The sequence below is a fragment of the Lemur catta genome, chromosome 14 (assembly GCF_020740605.2).
Source record: "Lemur catta isolate mLemCat1 chromosome 14, mLemCat1.pri, whole genome shotgun sequence".
NCBI classification, from domain to species: Eukaryota; Metazoa; Chordata; class Mammalia; order Primates; family Lemuridae; genus Lemur; species Lemur catta.
Window position 1 is genome coordinate 62,614,145 of NC_059141.1, and position 25,216 is coordinate 62,639,360.

At 42.8% G+C, this 25,216-nt stretch overlaps 1 protein-coding gene across 2 annotated transcripts in view; it reads right to left on the minus strand.

Annotated features, from left to right (window-relative positions):
- Positions 1–25,216, minus strand: part of SH2D4B (SH2 domain containing 4B) — a 72,547-nt gene that overhangs the window by 41,972 nt on the left and 5,359 nt on the right. For both annotated transcript variants that reach the window (XM_045568445.1, XM_045568444.1), the window contains exons 2-3: positions 5,790–5,953; positions 4,557–4,704 (exon numbers count right to left, since the gene is read on the minus strand). In XM_045568445.1, coding sequence (XP_045424401.1) covers positions 4,557–4,704; positions 5,790–5,953 — 312 coding nt within the window. The remainder of the gene's footprint in view (positions 1–4,556; positions 4,705–5,789; positions 5,954–25,216) is intronic.

Sequence of the window (25,216 nt, forward strand, 5' to 3'; positions counted from 1 at the left end):
TTTCCTCCAGCCTCCACCCCTCTCCCTCCTCAGCGTAGTTAATCCAAGCACCTCCACCTTCCTGCAAGCCTTTACCTCCTCTCCAGCTCCTCATGGCAGGAGGGTGCACCCTCCCCCCTTCCCTTGGCCTGGGACTCTGACACCTTTGCTCTTTGCTTTCCCTCATCTCAACATCTAATTGATGCCAAGCCCTGTTGATTTCATCACCACCTTTTCTCTATGTACATCCCTTCTCTCCTTCGCCATTGTCACACACTCTGTCCAGACCCTTGTCATTTCACACCTTGATCATTGCAAAAACTCCCACCTGGCCTCCCTGCCCACAAGCTTTCATCACTTGAATCACACCATTGGCACCAGTTATGCTCCTAAAACTTGATCCAGTCATGCCCCTCTTTGTATCAAGATCCTGCTCTGCCCACGGAGGACAGTCCACCCCCTTAACATAGCATTTAAGGACTCCACAACCTGCCTTTCCAAGTTTACATCTGGTTCTGCCCATTGTGGGTGGGCTTTTTTTCTCTCCCTCTGGCAGACCATTCATTGTTCTATGTATTTCCTTTCGCTTCTCCTGCCTTTGCTCATGCTCAGACTCACAAAGATACTCTTTTGTTCCCCACTATAGGACCTTTGGTGTGGCTGGGGCTTAGGGTTGCCTATGGAATTGTCTTTCCCTCTCCTGGCACTGTGTGAGCTTTTTGAGATCAGGGAGTTTATACTTTCTCTCCTTCCCGCCCCAACAAACAACGTCCTCATAGAGTCTCAGAAAGAATGAAAGTATTAAATGAAGGTTGTTGGTAAGTTCCTACATGCAAGACTCATAGAATGTTAGAATTTTGGTGTTGAAAGACACAATAAAAGTTATCTAAGCTAATCTCTTAGATTAGTTTAGATGCATAAATCCTTTTGGTAAAGCTATTTTGGGTTATCTATTGCTGAGTAACTAACTACCAGAAAATTGAATGGCTTAAAACAATAACCGTTTTATTAGCTTATGATTCTATAGGTTGATAATTCAGGCAGGGCTTGGCTGGTTGGCTCTTCCGCTCCACATGGTATCAGCTGAGGTCAATCACTTGGTTGGAGTCATTCACTGGGATGGGCTTGCAGAACCCAGAAGCCTTCACTCATTGTCTGGTGCCTTGGTGTCCCTCCACTTAGCCCCTTCCTCTCTGCATGGTTGCATGGGATTCCTTCCAGTATGGCAGTCTGGGGTAATAGGTTTTCTTCTGGGGCAGCTTCCAAGCATGGGGAGCATTGCAAGAGAGGTAAAAGTAGAAGCTGCAAATCTCTTATAGCCTTTCCGTAAGAGTTACAGGAGTCATTTCTGCTGCATTCTATATGTCAAAGCTCGTCACAAGGCTGGCATAGACTCAAGGGTGGGGAAATAGACCCCCAACTCTCAAAGGAGGAAGGGGCAAAGAATTTGCCACCAGCCACATTTAATTTACCACAGAAACCTTTGGAGACATGTTTCAGCCTATGCTTAACTATTTCCTGTGATGAGGAGCTCAACAAAACAAAAGGCAGATCTAACAAAAAATATCCCAGCTCATAAACCCAGACTATTCAACTCCAGCGTCCTTGATCTGATGTTACTGACAGAAACAGCCCTAATGAGCCCCTCCAGGGCCTCTCTGACGTGACTCACATGCCTGAGGCTCCCAGAAATGAAGACATATCAAATCAGGATTACTATTGCTAATAGAGCTTAAACAATCACATTTAGCAAATTAATTTTTGAACCGGAAAAAAAAACCAAAATACTACCCAAATTGTTTGAGTCCCTCAGTAAACCTAGAGCCTGACCAGATGGCCTTAGTGGGCCCCTGTGAGCCCTGGCACAGAGCGTCCCACAGTTTCTCACCCCCCCCCCCCCCCCCCCCCCCCCCCCCCCCCCCGTCACTGAGGTTCTCAAGAAAGCCATCAACCAGCAAATCTCCACTGCAACTCAATCCCTCCACGGTCTGCTTGTGAACAGAGCCCCAGGCCCCCAGCTCCATGGAGCCGCCCTTCCAGCACCTGGGGCTCAGCCCCTGTCTGGGGAAGAGGGAGGCCAGAAATTAGAACAGGTGACTCTCACTGTTAGAGATACAGAAAAAGAATTTTCCTCCCCAGCAGACTTAAATAATCACATGCAAAATCCAGCAGTGTAAACTAAATATCTGGATTTGAAATATTATTATGGAATTATTGTTCAATAGGTGTGACAGTGATTATTCTGCCATGCAGGGAAACGTCCTTCCTCATGGGAGATGCATACTGAACTACTTAGGGTTTTATTAGGAGTCCACAAACCCAGGCTCCCAGGCCAAATCTGGCAGATGTCTATAGTCCTACTGGAACACGGCCACACCCTTTCATTTCTATACTGTCCACGGCCGCTGTTGAGCCACAGTGGCAGAGTTGAATAGTCGTGACAAAGACAGTGTGGCTCTTGCAGCCTAAAATATTTACTATCTGGACTTTACAGAAAAGAATTTGCTAACCCCTGGGTGATGTCTGCAACTTCCTTTCAAATTGTTTAGTAAAATCATAGCGACATCAAAGTATACATGTGTGTGTATATAAATAGATAAATAGAGACAGAACACAAATGTGGTAAAATATTAACATTAGTGAATTTAAATGGAGAATGTATGAGTGTTCCTTTTATTTTTCTTTCACTTTTTCTGCATGTTTGAAATTTTTCTAAATAAATAAAATGTTTGAAGACTAAATATTGCTTCACTTAAAAACTCAAAAGACTCTCCTAAGAAAATTACAACTCATGGGAAAGTTAGATAAGGACATCAATAACAATACAAATATATAACTAGCAATTGCAATGGGTCTAAAAATAATGGGGACAATCTCATTCACAATAGCAACAAAAAGTATTAAATATAAGGTTTAACTAAAAAATAAATGTGGAGCCTTTAAGGAAAATAAATTTTACCAAGGTCCAAAATAATAGCACATAGGTATTTATAAATGATTGAAAATGTTTGTGATTATGTGGCCAGTGCATTTACAGTGTTAAAAAAATTTTTAACAAAGACAAAAAGAAGCTCTAAATAACAGGAGAAACATACCACATTCCTGAACAAGAAGATTCAGTGATTCGATGTTGTAAAAATCTCCAATATCAATGAAAATTACTGTGTTGTTGGGGGTGGGGAGGACAGTGACAAAATAATTCAAAAGTTTCCCTGGCAGAAAAAAATGGGTATCATTAGACAAGGGACATTTTGTAAGTGAAGAGTAATGTTAGGGTTCTGTCCTTAACAGATGTTAAAATTTATTTTAAATCTATAATCATTAAACAATTAAGTCTGGCTCAGGAATAATAAATCAGAGAAGAAAAATCCACAAAGAGAGACCCAGAAGTGAGTAGAAAGTAAGAATCCCATCAAGGCAGCAAGTCCAGTGAGGAGGGAGAGGATAGATTACACAATAAATAATATCAGGACAACTGGCGGACCATTTGGCAGAGAATGAAGTTAGAGCCCTGTATCACACCACCCTCTAAAGTGAAGGAAAACTAGATGTAAAGAAATAAAATCGTGAAAGATGTATAAAACAATGCTGATTCTTTTATAAGCTTGTAGCAGCACAGATCTTTCTAAGCATGAAACAAATACTAAATAAAAACAAGATTGATAGATAGGGTTAATAAAAATGTTAATCTTCTGTACATCTGAAAATGCCAAAACCAAAATTAAGAAAAAACAACACTGAGAAAAATATTTGCAACATAAGTGATTTTAAAAGGTCAGTGTCCTCACTATCTCATTATTACACAGGGAGAAAAGGGTTTTCAAATTTTTTAAATGGGCAAATGACATCAATATACTGACAACTGCAGAACTCTCTGCACATACATAACAACTCCATCCAAACCCCTGCGCTAAGAGACTTGGCCAAACTCTAGCGTGGCTTTTACCAGCATAAGGTCATGTTCCTAGGATGACTCTAGGTCTCCGTTAAAATGTCTGCCTGAAAAAGCTCAGTGTTGCCAGAAAAACTTGCTATTTTTTTCTAGCCAGCACCTGACAACAGACCAATAACTCCCTATTCTGAGCCAGAAAGTGTGTATATAGCATCTCCTGGAATCCTCATAAAAACCTCAAGTAGAGTGTTATTATTACCCTAATATTACAACCAAGAAAGTGGAGGCTCAGAGAAGTTCAGCAAGCTTCCCAAGGTCACACAGCAGTAAGCAGCAATGTTGGAACTGGATCACAGGCTGTTCTGACCAGAAATCCAGCTCTTTCTAGGCCTCATTTCAGGACCCTTGGTTTGGGATACAGAAGGCCTGAGTTCCGATCCTGACTCTATCCCCAGCCACTACCATACATGGTCTTGGCAAGCCTCTTTCCCTGTCTGACCCTCAGTTTCCTCATCTGTACCACAAGAAGTGGACTGGCCCAGGTGGTGTGTCAAGTTCCCTCCAGCTCAGACATGCCGGATCTCTGTTCCCATAGAGCACCCAGTACCAACCAATGGCCGACGGCAGGTCCACACCAGAGGTCAGCCCCGGGTGGCCGCACCCAGGGCCCCCAGCACTGGCCCACCTTGAATTCCTCGTGGATGCGTTCCTCCAGGACTTTGGCAGCCTTGCGATCTTCCATCTCCACCTTCCACTTCTCCGCCAGGATCCGGGCTTTCTCATTGGCCAGAGCATCCCGAAACTTCCTGGTGATCTCTGCCTCCTTCTGTCTCCTTCCAAGAGAGGACCACCAGGTGTGAGCTCGTGTGAAAAACTGAAGGGCCACATAGCAACAGAACTTGAAGTAACATGATGAGCAGTCTTTCCTTGGTCTATCAGAATGGCAAATATCGAAGGTCAGCACAACCCAGTGTTGGCAAAGGTGGGGAGAAACGGGCATTCTCACATAGGGGAGTGTCCATCAGCAGAACTGTTCTGGAAGCTGGGAAAATAACACCAGGAAATCCCAATTCTCACTCAAGTGTACAAGGGTGGATGTAAAAAATGCTTACCAGGGGATTTTTATAACATACAAAATGCTAGGCTACTCAAATGTCTGTCAAGAAGGCCAAATAGTTGGGTTTCTCATGTAACATAATGTCTGTACTACATAGTAATCTCAAGAAGCATTGTGGATCTACAGTAATCAATCTGTCAGTTTGCAAAGCGTACAGCACCTAAATGCTCACTGTGGTTATCCGGTGGTGGGTGTGGGTTGTGCTTTATTTTTTATAGTTTTCAGTGTTGTTTACATGTTTTCACAATTTTACAACTGAAACACTGTCATTAAAAATTAGGGGGATCGAGCTTCAAGTCAAGGGTGAGTAAAAAAAATTGGGGGCAAGTGTTGGGGTCAACATCACATAGATCTCCATGTTTGGCAAAAAAATGTTAAAAGTTGCTTATGAAAGGAGGGCTCCAAACCTCACCAGGGCTCAAATGTCATCCTGTGTGAGAACCATGGGTAACATGACAAGGAACAAGCTGATGACAAACGTGAATCCAAACTGCAGTATTGTCCCCGTGGCAACCCAGTGAGGGAAAAAGCAAAAGCATGTCGTATGTGTCGTCTCGGTGAACACAAACTGGATCCGTATGGGCACAGTGTCGTCAGGCCCACCCTACAGATGTGAAAACTGAGGCCCCAGTTCAGCCAACTACCAATTGGCAGAGCCAGGATTTGAACCTGATGCAAGACTCTGATGGCCACCTGATCTTAGCAGAGCTCAAAATAGCCAGCCAGCTGACTGGCACCTCCCTCCCACCCACAACCAATCGTCCTTCGCTTGGACGCAGCCGTACCCCCAGCCCCCCTCACCAGAGCTCCTCGGCCTCCCTCTGTGCCTGCAGCCGCGCCCTCTCTGCAATCAGCTCCTCGGAGATCTCTTCGTAGGGCTTGTCCCCGGGGCCTTCTCCCATGATCCAGACCCAGACCTCGCCGTCTGCCCCCAGGAGCCACTGGATGTGCTTGTCACTCGCTGCCTCACAAGAGAAGGAAGAAGAAACAGGTTTGATTTCCAATTAGTAAGCGATACCTAAGCCGGCCGAGGGTACACAACCATCGCATCACTCTACATAACATTGTCGTCTACAAAAAGGATTCCAGAGAGACACTGGCCTGAGGCGGGTCCATGACTCTCTCTCCTCCCTCTCCCTCCAGGGAGCAGCACGATGGCCAAGCCAGCCTGCAGGAGCGGGCGTCCAAGGCTGGAACGGGCGTCCGAGGCCAAGCTCTCCTGAGCTTTTCAGCAGAGAACATCAAGTGACATTGTAGTACTCCCCAAAGGAAGTGACCTGTGTCACTCCTGGGCTGAGGCTGTTAGGGGTGGGGAGCCCCGTCTGCACCCTCCCCCTCCTGTCCGCTGGCTGGAAACAAGGGACTGGAGATGGTGGAGCTGCAAAATGAAGCAGCCTGGGGCCCTGAGTCTCCCTGGCCCACCGCGGACTATAACACAAACGAGAAATAAACTCACGTTATATTCAACCTATTGCAATAGATTCCACCGATTACCATGACTAAAATGGAAATCTATCCCAAAAGTGGGGTGCTGCTGAAACAGAAATATAAACTGCGTGTCACTGCCTTAGCACTTGGGTGGTGCGTGGCAGCTGGAGGTCCACGTCATGCAGCAGCAAAACATCTGAAATGTCAGACACCGTAACTTAAAAGGAAGATCCGCACGTTTTCTGAGCTTGTCCTTCTAAGGGAAGAGGTTGGAAAATAGAATGTCAGTAGTGTGTGCTGGATGCTAGTGGCTATGTTTGGCCAAGTTCTAAGGGAAAGAAATGGGATCAAGAAAGAATTGAGTGCTTTGCAAGCAGAAATGAAAGGCGGTAGAAAGACAGAAGCTTGGGAGTCTGTAGGATTGCAAAAACCATCTCATCTTCTTCCAGGCTCAAACTGCAGGAAATGGGATTTTTAAAGGTTCTGCATGACAGAGCCCAGAGCCTTTATTCACTCCTAAGGTGAATAAAGTGACCCAGGGCACAAAGCTCTTTGGTGGCCATGAGAATGTGCTTCATCCACCTCCAGCTACAGGGAGCAACACTGATCAAGAACTGCAGCTTCTGTGCTCTTGCGTGTGCAAGGCCGCGCTTCCCAGATGCCACTCCCAGCCTTGGACCGAGCACACCAGGCTCATTCCCGGGAGACACCCGACTCCTTGGCGAAAGACTGCACAGCTGCCTAGGACACCTCCTCAACCCCCACCCCTCTCCTTCCCCCAAGGTCAGGCTCCCATGGCAGGGTCGAGGCTCTCCCAGCCTCCTCCAGCTTTCTGCCCTTTTTCTCTCATAGGCATTTCCCTTTATAAAATCCTGTGGGTTAATCCCTCCCTGGTCCCTGTGCCTCAGAGGAACCAGACTAACACAGGCGTATTAAGAGTGTCATCTCTTGCCCTTAGTTTTATCAACAGCCTCAAGGAAGATGCCCTCCGGGTGAAAGGGAGAGACGCAGAGGTAGAGGCAGAGAAGTAAAGTCAATGTGAGAGACGTGTCTAGAAAGAATCTTGGGTGTTAATAATGGGATGTGGAAGCTGACATCAGAAGCCTCCTAAGTTTTTGAGTCTGGACCAAAAAACCTTTGATTGTTCAAGACTTAAATAGCCCTTGGGCACCCAACTGCGATGACCAGGAGGCAGGTTTCAAAGGCTAGGCTGGTCCAAGGAGGGCATGACCCTCAACACTCACTTCCGACGAGGCCGAGGGGATAATGAACGAGGAAGAGCCCCCTGGAGGCTGGAGTCAGTGTCCACTCAAGGATTCCCTTCACTGCTGGGGCAGGGGACTTCACACACCTGACCCACAGGACTTAGGGAATGTAATAGACTAGAGACTGGGCCGTGCACATTCTCCCCTTTTCAAATGACGGTTTCCTCGGCGGGTATTTTGACCCTGCTCCAACTCTACACGTAGTGCCTCAAGGGAAGGGGTGTTTGGATGACATGTCTACTCAGCACATTCAGAACCCGGGAGAATGGACTTGAGCTGGCTGCAGAGACTGGATGAGACCTGAAGGTGTCCCCTTTTAGGAGGTGGTGAATGTATTTTATCTGGAGAAGAATGAAATGTGTGGATGGCCAGAATGACAATTTATGACAGTGGCAAGGCCTACATCCACCTCCCCAGTTCTCTTCCTGAGCCCACAGACGACTACATTCCTCAGCTTCCCTTTAGTTCCGTGGGACTGTATGACAGAATTTAGTCTATGGAATGTCAGGGGAAGTGATTTGTGTCACTTTCAGGCTAAGGCTGTCAGCAGTTGCTGTGCCTTTTCTGTATTTTCTCTCTCGTCCACACAGCTACAAATAAATGACTCCAAGATGGTGGAATTCCAAGAAAAAATCAGCTTGGCCCATGAGTCAGTGTTTGAAAACAAGCCACACAGAAGACCTGCCCAACCCACACCAAAGAGTGATGTAGTCAAGCAATAAGCCTTCTTTGTATTAATCTACTGAAATTTCAGGGTTCTCTATTGCACAAGGAGGCATTCATTCCCCAGGTATAGATAGGAAGGCATTTTATTTTTTTAGTATGTTAAAAGCAATATAGTAACAGAGAAACACAGGTTTAATTATAACTGATAGAAACAGGGAGGCGGAGAGGGGGACAGAGCAAGATGGCCAAACGGAAACCTGCAGTGATCGTCCCTGGGCATGAAGACCAAATTCAACAACTATCCACGCAAGGAAACACCTTCAGAAGAACCAACAACCAGGTGAGCAATCAAAGTACCTGGTTTTAAGTACCTGGAAAGAGACACTAAGAGGACAGAAAAGAGTCTTGCATTGCCTATACCACCCCTCCCCTATCCTCTGGCAGTGCCAGAGTGCTGAGGGGAGAGAGAATCTGTGTGCCCAAGAGAGAGAAAATGAAGTGATTGCGGGACTTCACATTGGAACTCAGGGCTGGCCTGTCACAGGGGAACACAGTACAGGGCAGAATTCTGCCAGCACCACAGAGCCTTTAGACCAGCCTGGCCAGAGGGAAATCCACCACCCCAAAACCTGAGTTCTGCCTAACACAACTACTGGCTAAAAAAATCGGCCTGGGTCCTGGAATAAATTTGTAAGGTAGTCAAGCTACGAAGGCTGCAGTCTTGGGCAATTCCTGTGGCTGTGCTGGCCCAGCCCGTGGACTTGACCCCTTGAGACACTGACAGTGGTGGCCAAGCCAGTGCCTGTGTCACCTCTCCCTGAACTCCAGGCAACTCTCAAGGAGAGTCTTCTTCCACCTGGGAAAGGAAAGGGAAGAGTTCAGAGGACTTTGTTTTGTGACTTGGGTACCAGCTCAGCCACAGTAAAATAAAGTATGAAGCAGACTCCTGAAGCCCCTGATCAAGACTTAGTTCCTGGGTAGCATTTCCAGATCCACCCTGGACCAGAAGGAAAGACGCTGCCCTGAAGGCAAGAACCCAGTCCTGGCAGCATTCACCACCTGCTAACTAAAGATCCCTTGGGCTTTGAATAAACATCAGAGGTAGCCAGGCAACAGTCACCATGGGCTTTGGATGAGACTGGGCTGGCTTCAGGTGTGACCTGATGCAGTTCCAGCTACAGTGGCCACAAGGGAGTGTGCACGTCACTCCTCCCCCAATTCCAGCAGCCTAGCACAGGAGGGAAAAGAGTGAGAGACTTTGCCTGGTAATACAGGAATTCTCCCACATCTTACCCAAGTCCACCAAGGCAATACCACCAGGAGCCTGCAAGAGTCACAGCATTACTGGGTTTGGGGCACCACCAGTGCTGATATGGCTGTAGTAACCAAAGACTTAATAGATCACAATACTCAATTCCCTTTGAATATCTAGAACGCCTTCTCAAAAAGGATGGGTTCAAACAAGCCCAGACAATGAAGATTAAAATAAATACCTAACTCCTCAAGGCCCAGACGTTGATGAACATCCACAAGCATCAAGAATATACAGGAAAATACGACTTCATCAAACGAACTAAATAAGGTACCAATGACCAATCCTGGCATAGTGGAGACATGCGACCTTTCAGACAAAGAATTCAAAATAGCTGTCCTGAAGAAGTTCAATGAACTTCAAGACAACACAGAGAAGGAATTCAGAAGCCTATCACAGAAATTTAACAAAAAGATTGAAATAATTTTTAAAAATCAAGCAAAAATTCTGGAGCTGAAAAATCCAATTGACAAACTGAAAAAATGCATCAGACTCTCAATAGCAGAATCAGTCAAGCAGAAGAATTAGTGTGTTGAAGACAAGTTATTTGAAAATACACAAAAGAGAAAAAAGAAAAAAGAATTTTTAAAAATTGAAGCATGCCTACAAGATCTAAAAAATAGCCTCAAAAGGGCAAATCTAAGAGTTATTCGCCTTAAAGAGGAGGTAAAGAGAAAGACTGGGGTAGAAAATTTATTCAGAGAAATAATAACAGGGAATTTTCCAAACCTAGAGAAAGATACCAATATTCAGGTACAAGAAGGTCATAGAACACCAAGCAGATTTAACCCAAACAAGACTACCTCAAGGCATTTAATAATCAAGCCCCTAAATGTCACAGATAAAGAAAAAGTCCTAAGGGAAGCAAGAAAAAAAGGAAAAAACAAAGTATAAAGTAGCTCCAATACATCTGGCAGAAGACTTCTCAGTAGAAACCTTACAGGCCAAGAGAGTGGTGATGACATATTTAAAGTGCTGAAGGAAGAAAATCTTAACTCTAGAATATTATATCCTGCAAAAATATCCTTCAAAGATGAAGGAGAAATAATGACTTTCCCAGACAAACAAAAGCTGAGGAATTTCATTAACACCAGATCTGTCCCACAAAAAATGCTAAAAGTAGTTATTCAATATGAAAGGAAAGGACGTAAATGAACAACAAGAAATTATCTAAAGGTAACAATAAGTACACAAATACAGAACACTCTGTTGTTGTCATTGCCGTATATAGACCACTTATATCTTGAGTAGGGAGACTAAAAGACAAACCTATGAAAAATAATAACTACACTAACTTTTTGAGAGATAGTATAAAAATATATAACTGGAAACAATAAAAAGTCAAAATGTGGGGAGTGGAGTTAAAGTGTAGAATTTCTTTTATATTTTCCTTTGCTTGTTTGCTTGTTTTTGAGCAAAGTTGTCATATGTTTAAAATAATTGGTTATAAACTGTTTTTTGCAACCCTTGGCAACCTCAAATCAAAAAGCCTACAACAGAGACACAAAAAGTAAAAGGCAAGAAATTAAAACACACTACCAGAGAAAATCACTTTTAACAAAGGAAGACAAGAAGGAAAGAAGGAAGGAAGGATCACAAAACAACCAGAAATCAAATAGCAACGTGGCAGTAGTAAGTCCTTACCTATCAATAATGACATTGAATGTGAATGGACTAAACTCTCCAATCAAAAGTCATAGAGTGGCTGAATGGATTAAAAAAAAAAAACAAGACCCAACTATATGTTCTCTACAAGAAATCTACTTCACCTATAAAGACACAAATAGACTGAAAATAAAGGGATGAAAGAAGATATGCCATGCAAATGGAAACAAAAAAGAGCAGGCGTAGCTATACTTCTATTAAATAAAATAGATTTCAGTCAAAAACTGTAAAAAGAGACCAAGAAAGCCATTATATAATGATAAGGTGGTCAATTCAGCAAGAGGATATCAGAATTCTAAATATGTATGCACCCAACACTGGAGAAACATAAAACAGAATTATAAAACAAATATAAATATAAGAAATATAAAACAAATGTTATCAGAGCTAAAGACAGAGAGAAAGACCCCAACATAATAATCACTGGAGACCTCCACTTTCAGCGTTGGACAGATCATTCAGACAGAAAAACAAAGAAACATTGGACTTAATCTGCATTATAAACAAATAGAACTAATAGATATTTATAGAACACTTCTTCCAGCAGCTGCAGAATACATGTTCTTCTCCTCAGCTCATGGATCATTCTTAAGGATAGACTATATGTTAGACCACAAAACAAGTCTTAAAAAATTAAAAAAAAACTGAAATCAGATCAAGTATTTTCTCTGACTACAATGGAAGAAAACTAGAAATCGATAATAAAAAGAACATTGGAAAATATACAAACACACAGAAATTAAACAATATGCTCCTAAATGACCAGTGGGTCAATGAAGGGGAAACTTAAAAATTTCTCAAAACAAATGAAAATGAAAACACAATATATCAAACCTATGGGATACAGCCAAAGCAGTAATAAGAGGAAAGTTTACAGCAATAAGTGCTTACATCACTTATTTGCTTCAAATAAACAACCTAACAATGCATCTCAAAGAACTGGAAAATCAAGAGCAAACCAAACCCAAAACTGGTAGGAAAAAAATAATAAACATCAGAGCAGAAATAAATGAAATTGAAACAAAAATATAACACAAAAGATCAATGAAACAAAAAGCTGTTTTTTTTAAAACAAACAAAATACAAAATTGACACACCTTTAGCCAGACTAAGAAAACAAGAGAGAAGACCCAAATAAATAAAAAAACAGAGATGAGAAAGGAGACATTATAACTGATATGCAGAAATTCAAAGGATTATTAGAGACTGCTATGGGCAACTATGTGCCAATAAATTGGAAAACCTGGAAGAAATGGATAAATTCCTAGACACATACAACCTACCAAGATTAAACCAAGAAGAAATACAAAACTTGAATAAACCAGTAACAAGTAATGAGATAGAAGCAGTAATAAAAAGTCTCCCATCAAACAAAAGCCCAGGACCTGATGGCTTCACTGCTGATTCTACCAAGTATTCCAAGCAGAATTAATACCAATCCTACTTAAACTGTTCCAAAAAGTCGAGGAAGAGGGAATACTCCCAAACTCATTCTATGAGGCCTGTATCACCCTGACACCAAATCAAAGACACAGCAAAAATAAATGAGTAAACAAAAAGAGAAAGGAAAAGGAAAGAAAACTATAAACCAATATCTCTGACAAACATAAATCCAAAAATTCTCAACAAAATACTAGCAAACCAAATTCAAAAACATATTTAAAAGATTATTCATTATGATTGAGTGAAATTCATTCCAGAGATGCAAGGATGATTTAACATATACAAATCAATCAATGTGATACATCATATCAACAGAACAAAGGACAAAAACCCTATGATCATTTCACTTGATGCTGAAAAATCATTTGATAAAATTCAACATCCCTTCATGATAAAAACTCTTTAAAAACTGGGTATAGAATGAACTGACCTCAACATGAGAGAAGCTGTATATGACAGACCCACAGCCAGTATCATATTGAATGGGGAAAAACTGAAAGTTGTTCCTCTAAGATCTGGAACAAGACAAAGTTACCCACTTTCACCGCTGTTGTTAAACTGTTAAACATAGTACTGGAAGTCCTAGCTAGAGCAATCAGACAAGAGAAAGAAATAAAGGGCATCCAAACCGGAAAGAAAGAAGTCAAATTATCATTGTTTGCAGATGATATCGTCTTCTATCTAGAGAAACCTAAAGACTCCACAAAAAAACTATTAGAACTGATAAGCAAATTCAGTAAAGTTGTAGGATACAAAATCAACATACAAAAATCAGTAGCATTTCTATGTGCCAACAGTAAACAATCTGAAAAAGAAACCACGAAAGTAATCCCATTTACAACAGCTACAAATAAAACAAAATGCCTAGGAATAAACTTAACCAAAGAAGTGAAATACCTCTAAATGAAAACTATAAAACATTAATGAAAGAAATGAAAGAGGATACAAAAAAATGGAAAGATGTTCCTTGCACATAGATTGGAAGAATCAATATTGTTAAAATGTCTGTATTACCCAAAGCAATCCACAGATTCAATACAATCTCATCAAAAATACCAATGACATTCTTCAAAGAAATAGAACAAATAAAGCTGAAATTTATATAAACCACAAAAGACCCAGAATAGCCAAAGCCATCCTGAGCAAAAAGAACAAAACTGGAGGAATCACATTTCTTGACTTCAAATTATACAAGTAAACAAAACAACATGGTACTGGCATAAAAACAGACACATAGACCATTGAGAACCCAGAAATAAATCCACACATCTATAGTGAACTTATCTTTAACAAAGTTGCCAAGAATATATACTGGGAAAGGACAGTCTTTTCAATAAATGGTGCTGCAAAAACTGGATGTCCACATGCAGAAGAATAAAACTAGACCCTTATCTCTCACCACATACAAAAATCAAATCAAAATGGATTACAGACTTAAATCTAAGACCTGAAACTATGAAACTACTAAAAGAAAACATTGGGAAAACGCTTCAGGACATTAATCTGGGCAAAGACTTCCTAAGTAATACCCCTAAAGCACAGGCAACCAAAGCAAAATTGGACAAATAGAATCACATCAAGCTAAGATGTGATCTTAGCTAAGATGTGATCACATCTGCCCAGCAAAGGAAACAATTGACAAAGTGAAGAGAAAACTCACAGAATGGGAGAAAATATTTGCAAACTACCCATCTGACAGGAGATTCATAATTAGAATATATAAGGAGTGCCAACAACTCAATAGGAAAAAAATCAAATAACCTGATATAAAAAAATGGGCAAAGTATCTATGTAGACATTTCTCAAAAGAAGACATACAAATGGCCTATAGGTATATGGAAAAATGGCCAAAAAGCACAAGAAAAGATCTTGACTTTGTTACTCATCAGGAAATTGCACATCAAAACCGCAATTACATAACACTCCACACCCACTAGGAAGGCTCTAATCAAAAAGATAGATCATAACGAGTGTGGACAAAGATGTGAAAAAGTGGTAACCCTCATACACTGCTGGTGAGATTGTAAAATAGTGCAGCTGCTTTAGAAAATAGTGTGGCAGTTCCTCAAATGATTAAACATAGAGTTACCAAATGACTCAACAATCCCACCTCTAGGCATATACGCCCAAGAGAAATGAAACACATGTCCCCACAAAAACTTGTACATAAATGTTTATAGAAGCATTATTCACACTCTAGCCTGGGCAACAGAGTGAGACTCTGTCTCAAAAAAAAAAAAAAAAAGAAGAAGAAGCATTATTCATAAAAGCCCAAAAAGTGGAAACAACCAAATGTCCATTAACAAAGGAATGAATAAACAAAATGTGGTACAGCCACACAATGGAATATTACTCAGCTATAAAACGAGATGAAGTACTGATACATGCTACAACATGAACGGACCTTGAGAACATTATGCATAGTGCAAGAAGCCAGTTCCAGAAGTCCACGTATTATATGGTTCCATTCATATGAAAGTCCGGTATAAGGAAATCTATAGAGACATAAAGCAGATTATCGGTTGCTAAGGGCTGGGGTGGAAGTGGGGAGAAAGTAGAGCTGGGGGGTTATGGTTAAAGCATATGGGCTTTTTTGTGGTGATGAAATATTCTAAAATTGTGGTGATGGTTTCACACATCTGTGAGTATACTAAAAACCATTGACTCGTACAATTTGAATGCATGACTTGTATGGCATGTTAATTATATCTTAACAAAACTTTTTTCTAAAGTTTCTCCTAGTAATTGGTAGGATGAGTAGGAAAAAAAATTAGGCTATAGAAGATCTAAATAGCACTATCAACCAGCTTAACCTAATGGACATTCATAGAACACTCCACATGACAGCCAAACACTTTTTTTTTCAAGTGCATACAGAACAAATATTCACCAAGACTGATAGTATTCTCAACCATTAAAAACAAAAAAAAAACCTCAGCAAACATAAAATGTTTGAAATCATGCATGTTATGTTCTCTGACCACAATGGAATCAATCTATAAATCAATGACAGAAAGATATTTGAAACAAAAACTCTTCAAATATTCAGAAATTAAACAACACAATTCTAATAGCCCATGGATAAAGGAAAAATCACTAGGTGAATCAGAAAATATTTTAATTGAAGAAAAATGGAAATATGACACAAAAAACTCCATGTGATGTAGTTAAAGCAGGGCACTGAGAAAAGTTTATAGCATCAAATATTTATGTTCAGAAAGAGGAAGCATGTCAAATCAATGGTCTGAGCTTCCACAGTAAGAAACTAGAAAATAAGAACAAATTAAATGCAAAAATCAAAGAAATAAATAATAAAGATAATGGCAGAAATTGATAAAATAGAAAACATAAAAACAACAGAAAAAAAGAAACAAAAAATTAGTTTTTGAAACCATTAGTAAAATTGATAAATTTCCTCACCAGATTGATCAAGATAACAAGAGAGAAGACACAACCTAACAAATATCAAGCATGAAAGATCCTACAGATAAGGAAATTTTATGAACAACTTTATGCCAATAATTTCATAACTTAGATAAAATAAACAAATTATTTGAAAGATGCAAAAAAAGCAAGCTCACTAAAGAAGAAATATACCCCAAGAAAAGCTTTATGTCTGCTAAAGAATTTGAATTTGTAGTTTAAAATCTGCCCACAATGAAAGCCTGGGCCTAGAAAACATTACTGATGAATTCTATCAAACATTTAATGAAGAAATAATACCAATTCTAGACAAACTCTTCCATAAGATGGAAGAAGAAAGAATATATTCCAACTCCTTTTTTGAGGTCAACATTACCCTGACATTAAACTAAAGACATTTCAAGAAAACTATAGATCAATATCTCTCACAAATACAGCATTTTTAAAAATCTTAATAAACCATTAGTAAATTGAGTTCAGAAATATATAAAAAAAGACAATGTATCATGAACATATGTGGTTTATCACAGGAATTCAGAGTTGGTTCAACATTTGAAAATTAATCAAATAATTCATCATATCAGCACACTAAAAAAAAAATTATGACCATCTCAATCGTTACAGAAAAAATTTGACAAATCCAAATCCATTCCTAGTAAAAATTCTCAGCAAACTAGAAATACTAAAGTGAGAATTTCCTCACTCTGATAAAATGTATCTATGAAAAACCAACAGTTAACATCATACTTAATGATCAAAAATTGAATACTTCCCCCTAACACTGGGAACAATGCAAGGTTGTTTGTTCTTTCCACATCTATTTAACATTGGACTGAAGATCCTACCCTGTGCAATAAGGCAAGAAAAAGAAATAAAAGTTGAAAAGAAAAAAATAAATTTGTCTATATTTGCATGACATGATCATTTACATATAATATCTCAAAGATTTCATAAAATCTACAAAAATAGCTATTCAAACTAATAATCAATTTTAGCAAGGTTACAAGATATAAGGTCAATACACAAAAATTTGTATTTCTATATTTTAGCAACAAACAGTTAAAAGTTAAATTTTAAAATGCCATTTACAGTAGCATTAAAAAACATGAAATACTACGAGATATTAACAAAATGTATTCTCTAATCTACAGAAGATTGTTCTCTACTCCACCAAAGATTAGAGCAAAATGTGTTGCTTTAATCTGCAAAAAGAAACTGAAGACCTAAATAAATAGAGCAATGTACCTTTTTCATGGATTGGAAAACTCAAAAGTGTTCATGTGTCAACTCATCCTAAACTGATCTATAGATTCAATATAACCTTAAATTCCCAGCGAGCACATTACAGAAATTGATGAGCTGATTCTAAAACTTATGTGGAAAAGGGTATGATCTAGACTAGCCAAAACAATGCTGAAAAACAGCAAAGTTGAATGACTCACACAATTTGGCTTTAAGATTTACTACAAAGCTACAGTTTCAAGATTTACTATAAAGCTACAGTTAATGCATTATTTGTGTAAGAGTAGACATATACCTCAATGAAACGGTATAGAGAGTCCAGAAGCTTTTCAGCAATAGCACCAAGGTAATGCAATGAACAAAGGATTTTTTTTAACAACTATTACTGAAAAATGTAGACATTCATATGCAAAAAAAAAATTGACTCTTACTTCATCCACATTCTAGCAGTTAAGGAGTGAGAAAAGTAATAGATGTATATAGATTCAGATTTCTCTCCAAATAGAAAGGCACTTTCCATTTGAAAATGCTGGGAAGCCCAAGCCACTAATGTCAACCACATTGTCTTCACAGTGTCTTACCTGGTCTTCTTTCATTCTTTCTTTCTTTCTTTTTTTTTTTTTTTTTTGAGGCAGATCCTCACTCTGTCTCCCTGGCTAGAGTGTGGTGGCATGATCATAGCTCACAGCAACCTCAAACTCCTGGGCTCAAGCGCTCTTCCTCCCTCAACCTCCCAAGTAGCTGGGACTTCAGGTGTGCACAACCACACCTGGCTAATTTTTCTGTTTTTCGTAGAGATGGGGTCTTGCTCTTGCTCAGGGTGGTCTCAAACTCCTGGCCTCAAGCAATCCTCCCACCTTGGCCTCCCAGAGTGCAAGGATTACAGGCGTGAGCCACCGTGCTGGCCCTGGTCTTCTTTCAAAACCCAGTTGCAGGGTCACTGCCTCCAGAAATGGCCCGGGAAGATTTTCCTTCTCTTTGATTCCTCCTCTGCATTTACATGACACCAACTCTCCTGTTCCTTAAACCTGCTTTTTCTTCTGAAGTTTTCACATGCGTGTGTTTAATATAGCAGAGGTAGAGTGACCAACAGTTCCAGTTTGTCTAGAACTGAGGGAGTTCCTGAGATGAGGGAGTTCAGTTTTCAAACTGGGAAAGTTCCGGGCCAACCAGAACAAGCTGGTTCATCCTCAGCAGAGATATTATCAATTTCCCCACTATATCCAACTTCCCTCCTAGCTGTGTCTACCATGGCTCATCACTCTAAAAAGCAGCAGTCCCACCTTCCCCATAACCCCAGTCTCTTTGCTCACAGATGTGCACTGGAGCTAGGCCAGTCAGACACCCACTGAACCTAAACTGAGAGGCAAAAAGGAGTGGGGCTCATTTGACGATAAGCGGTCTTGGAGAAGGAAAGCCACATGGATTCGGACCTGGTTGGATTGGAGGGGCTGTATTTGGTCTGCAGGAGAAAGTGTACAGAGAGAAGTATGAACAGAAGAGCAGAGAAACAACTCTGGAAGCTTTCTGGTTCCAGACCAGACTTGCCGTTCTCGGAACTTGCAAAAAGACATCCTTACTGAAAGCCTAGCCACCTAGCCAGGTTGTAGGAGTCTGCTGAGCAGATCCCTGGCATCTCTCACAGTAGATGCACACTGCACACAGTAGGTGCTTACCACATGTAGTTGGAATTAATTGCATGCTGTAATGATGAATTTTATGTGTTGATGTGGCTAGGCTATGGTGCCCAATTGTTTGATCAAATTCTAGTCTAGGTTTTACCGAGAAGGTATGGTGTAGATCAACTTTTACAATCAATTGACTTTAAGTAAAGCAGAATACTCTCCATAATGTGGAAGAACCACATGCAATCAGTTAAAAGCCTTAAGAACAAAAAACAGGTTTCCCCAAGATGAAATTCTGCCTCAAGACTGTAACACAGAAATCCAGCTTGAGTTTCCAGCCTGCTCGACTGCCCCACAGATTTTGGACTTGCCGGTCCCCATGAGCCCATGGGCCAATTCCTTAAAATAAATTAAGTCATATAACCATACACACTCACATCCTATTGGCTGTTTCCCTAGAGAACAAGGACTGATCCACATGCCAATGCTAGCTCATCATAAAGACATTGAATCAGAACTTCAGAGCAGTAAGGAACCCAGAGACACCACGTCCCACAAGATAAAGTGCTCACCTGCCCCCCACACCCACAGCACTGCTCCCAAGGGCAGCACCAGTTCTGATGATAGGGAACCTCTCACAGAATCCTGCTAGGAGGTGGCTGCCCCAACAGCCAGTGTGTTCTTTCAATACAAGTTCCTTTTGTTCTAAGCTGTGCACTTTAGTCTTCTGGAAAAACAGAAGAGAACTCCACCAGGCACTTGAGGAATGTCCTATGCTAATGATTACCAAGCACCTACAACATACCCAGCTTCACTGGAACCATCTCATTTCATCTTCCCACAGATCTGGGATATAGGTCCTATTATTATCATCTCCAGTTTATGGAAGAGGAAGCTGAGGTGCAAGGAGGCAGGAGTATCTTGCCAAAGTCAAATTAATACGTGAAAAACTGGCCGGGCATGGTGGCTCACGCCTGTAATCCTAGCACTCTGGGAGGCCGAGGCGGGCGGATTGTTTGAGCTCAGGAGTTCGAGACCAGCCTGAGCAAGAGCAAGACCCCGTCTCTACTAAAAATAGAAAGAAATTATATGGACAGCTAAAAATATATATAGAAAAATTAGCCGGGCATAGTGGCGCATGCCTGTAGTCCCAGCTACTCGGGAGGCTGAGGCAGGAGGATTGCTTGAGCCCAGGAGTCTGAGGTTGCTGTGAGCTAGGCTGACGCCACGGCACTCACTCTACCCTGGGCAACAGAGTGAGATTCTGTCTCAAAAAAAAAAAAAAAATACGTGGAACATAGCCACAGTTAGGGAGTGGGCAGCCAAAAGCTGAACCCAGGCACCATGACCATCATACAAACTGCCTTTGGCATACAGAAGTCAAAGGCCCAGCACGAGGCAGGCACAGGTCTTTGTCACGAGCACCGGCTGCTCCATGTTGTACTCCGCACTGCCTTTGCTGCATACGAGCAACGCAGACGTGGGGCTGGTCACACTGAGCCACCTTCCCATCACTCCCTCCAACCCTGTAATTGTGAAATGTCTTCCCCAGCTCAAGGTCACATCCCCTGTGAAGCCTGGGCCCTCTCTTGCTAGAAAAAGGACAAACCCAAGAAGACCAAGAAAATCTTCCACCAGGGCCATGGTGTCCATGTGTGTTGGGACTTGGTGTGATTATAATTGGGAATCCTCAATGCCCTACCTCCAGCCCCAGCTCCCTGTCTGTAACTCCTTCAGCTCAGAGACAGCACAGGACAATCAACATGCCAGTGAGGAGCTCTGCAGCCAAGCATGAGTTCTGTTCCTTACCAGCTCAGGGACACAAACAGCTTCATCTGTAAAACGAGGGGGCTGCACATGTCCTGGGGGCAGGGACAAGATGCCCTAAATCTTTAGCATCTCACAGAGTTTGAGTGTAAGAACCCAACCACGGTGGCCAGAAAATAAGCACATTGGTGAAATGATAGGACAGAAATGATGACCCCTGAGCCTAGGGTTATGTGACTCTACCAGGACATGGAGTCAATAGGTGTGAAAAAGAACCCAAAGGATTTAGAGCCCAAAGTGTAATACAAAATCTATTTCCAAATGGGGAAACTGGAAGAAGCATTGCTGGTTCGTAGGTGAGAAAAACCTGGAAAGCAGTAATGCTACCACTCGAGAGATAGCAGAGGGCCAGGCAGCCCTGCAACCTGTTACTGCAGCCCGGCTGCTCTGAGCCAGAGTGAGACCTGGGCTTGGGTTACAGGCAGCCAGGAGACGGCCAGCTGGAGGCCTGTCTCAGCACCCGCCCTGCCGGCCTCCAGGGGACGGGGAAGCAGGGAGGTGGCAGATAGCAGCATCCTGAGATAAGGGGGGAGAAACTAAGCCAGGGCAGCTCACAGTCATACTTTAATTTACAGCTTCCTTAGAAGACATGAAGCAATAGTGGGTCTTTCAACCAAGCACTCTTAGATTTTATGAAATACATAAGGGTGCATCTTCCAGGTCACTAAGGGGGTCAGATAAGCTGATGTCCTTAAAGAGCTAGCACAGGCCAGACAGGCGCTCCGCCTGGCTGAGTCCTTCCTTCCGGAGAATGCAGAGCTCTTGGGCCTTGCTCTGCCTGCCACCCTGACCCTTCCTCCTTAGTTTCCAGAAGCCCCCTCTCTGGGGACCCCTCTGGGCGGCCCCTACCAAAGGCCTTCAGCTGCCCAAGGCCACCTGTTCTTTCCTTGTGGATACAGAAGGCTCAGAGCTGGTAACTAAGGGTAACCCCACATGAGGCTAATCTTTCTCCACAGCCACAAAAACTGCACCCTCACCCCTGGGGACACCCAGGCTCGCCAGGCACCATGTGCCACCACCACCGGTCACTATAGATGACCCCACACCCTCTCACAGTGGCCTCTGCCCTGACTTCTCTCCCTGCCGCCTGGCAAGTTGAGGTTTTGCAGCTTCTGAAAGAGCTGGCGCTGGAGATGGGGGGCAGAGGGCCCTGGTGCCCTTTGTAGACAGAGCTGCCTCACCAAGCACCACAGCACGGGGCTCGGGGAGGGCAGGAAGGAAACAGGAAGCAGCAGGGTGCGAAGGAACCGGAAGCCTGCAGCTGGTGCCAGGCGTGCAGGGCAGACCTCAGGCACTTCGCCCAGCAGCTCATTCAGTCCTCACAACCACCCGTGGAGGGGGCGGTTTCAGTAACCCCCTGCCCATTACAGATGAAGGGTCTGAGCTGCAGGGGACAGTGACACATCTCAGTGATGTGAGACTGCACCCCTGAGGAGCTCCCTCACCCCCCCAGCTGTCCCACCTTTCTGGCTGCTGTTTCGAGGCAAACAGACGTCTGGGGAGCCGGAAAGTAAAGCCCCATCAACGCCAAGGACACAGGTGCATGGAGCACCTACTGCACGGCCCATATCGGGTCTCACAGTCCAGGTGAGTGGAACAGAAAGGCGTGTCCCCAGCTCCCCAGCCACACCCCAAACCACCAGCAGAAGGCATGCCAATCTCTCACACACACACACACACGCGCGCGCGCGCGGAGTTCCACCAGGGCTCTCAAAGGTCCCCAGCCTTTGTTCCACTGCTTTGCCCAGGAGGGCCCCATGCCCAGCCACACAGTCACAACCAGGGTGTCCCAGGCCATAGGCCGTGCCACACATGGTCAGTAGCTCACAGCAGTTCCCCGTGGGCTCTTCCCACACCCACCAAAATGCCCCATCTTTACTTCATCCGCAGGAAAGCATCCCAAGGCCGAGAGTGGCCTCTTATTGGGAAGGCTGAACTTCCTCCAGTTTATCCTACTAATAAGAAGTAAAAGTAAATTTACAAACCACACAAGAGGCGACGATTTGACACACACAAGAAAGGCCCCACCCACGAAGTCATGCCCTGCTGAGACTGCAGGAAAACTGAGGTTGGCCAGGCCGTGGTGTGGCTGGTCCCCAGACACAGGGCTGGTGGGGGGCACTCAGGGAGAAACCCGAACCCATCCAGGGGATCTGCCACCAGAACCAGGAAAGGAAGGACATGAGTGTGACTTGGCTGTCACATGCCTGCATGGCGCCAGAAACTTTCCCACTTGAAGAAGCTTCTTGAATCCTCCCAACAACTGCTGGGAAAGTATTGTTATTCCCATTGCACGGTGACTGTGGAACCAGGATGAAAATCCAGCTGGATCCATCCACCATGCTGTAGGCATTTTGAAAATAGTGTCAACCCAGCCCAAGGGAAGAAAAATGATCCATGACACTATTTCCCACCCTGGAACCCCTCAGGAAATAAGCTAACGGAGCATTCCTGGGTGGAAAGTCTGGGAGAGTGGGCAGGGTCTGCTTGTCCCCCAGACACCCCCCAAGGCTTCGAGGGGGGCTGACCTGCAGGTGCCTGCAGGTGCCAGGTGCCAGGGCACTTCTCTGGGCTCAGGTGGACAGCCCTGTGTCACCACAGATCCACTTCTGATGCGTTTCTTCTTGCCTGACTTCAGGGCTCCCTTCCGAAGCCGCCAGTACCCTCCCTGGTCACCTGCTGCCTCAGCCGCCCCTCAGCCCCACGCTCTGGCCACCTTGCCAACCACCACACACAGGAGACTTTTCACTTCTTCACTTCCTGGCACTAATCAGTGTCCTCCACAGGCCTCCGGACACCCTCTCTCACCCCCAGACACCTCCTTTTCTCTTCTCATCCCATGTAGTCTCTGCAAAAATCAAACACTTCTTCCACAGAATTGTCCCTTGAATATTTGCATGGTGACACGAAAAACATTTTCTTAACAAAAGGAATGGGGCACTATTGGTGGGGAATCGTCACTGTGAGAAACCAGGGAGGAGAGCAGAGTCTGTCAGTCGCCTCCCTAACCCCTTCCTCCCCCTCCCAGCACTGTCCTAGAAGCGCGGTCCCCAGTGCCCAGGAAAGAGGTCGTGAGCAACAGCTGCAAAGAGCTATGGCCCAGATACCCGGAGCTTCCACCCCTCCAAGCTGCGCAGTGTCCCAGGCAGCCTCGCTCCCTAGATAATCCAAGTGAATCCACCCAAAACCTGTTGGAACTAACAGAAAAACTGAAGAAGGGGGTTGAGGAAAATCAGCACGCCAAAACCAGTGGTGCCTCAAGGACAGATTATGACAGTAAGAATAGGGATGGGGCAGGAGACAGCTTCAAGCACGAATTTCCCTTGACGCTCAGGGCCTGGGCGTAACCCACTGAGGATCCTAACGGTGCGCGGACCGCCCGGTTGCCCAGATCTCTTGTCCAATGCGGCAGAGGAGAAATAAAATATGTATAACTTTTCCCCCAGAGGGAAAAAACACGTAGGGAGCAACGAAACCGGTACAAAGTGGAGTTAATGTCCAAATAATTGTTTCTCTCATTATTTGGTTGTGAAACTTCTACAATAAGCATAAAAAATAAATCTTGAAAGATAAAATAAATAATGCAAATAAAATCGGTCTAAAATCTGATTTAATATCCTTGATTACACCAACAAAATCATGGAGAAGATATAAAAGGATGCTTATGTTTCTTATCTTCAGTAGATAATGTTTCACTGATGGCCTGTAATCCCAGCACTTTGGGAGGCCAAGGCACCAGGAGTTTAAGATCAGCCTGGGCAACACTGTGAGACTCTGTCTCTAGAAAAAAAACGTTTTAAATTATCTGGGCATGAAACTGAAAACAGGCCAAATATTCATAAGCTAGAAAATACATACATAAATTGTGTTGCATTGATACAATGAAATACTACTCAGCAATAAAAAAGGAACTACAGATAAGCATAACAATATGGATGAATCTCAAAAACATTATGCTGAATGAAAGAGGTCAGACACCAAAGAGTGCATATTTCACGATTCCATTTATATGATATTCTAGAAAATACAACTATAATCAACACTTATTGAAAACAGGTTAGTTGTTTTCTGAGGCTGCATGTTGAGGATGATATAATATTTAATAATTACCTGAGAATGGGCACAAAGGAACTAGAAATGTTGTGTATCTTGATTGTTGGTGATACACAGTATAAAATTTGTTAAACTTATGAAAAAATACACTTAGGATGGGTGCATTTCATGATGTAAGCGATCACTTTGTAAAGTTAATATTAAAATGTAAAAAAACAAAAATAAATAAATAAACTATCTGGGCATGGTGGTGTGCACCCGTAGTCCCAGCTACTAAGG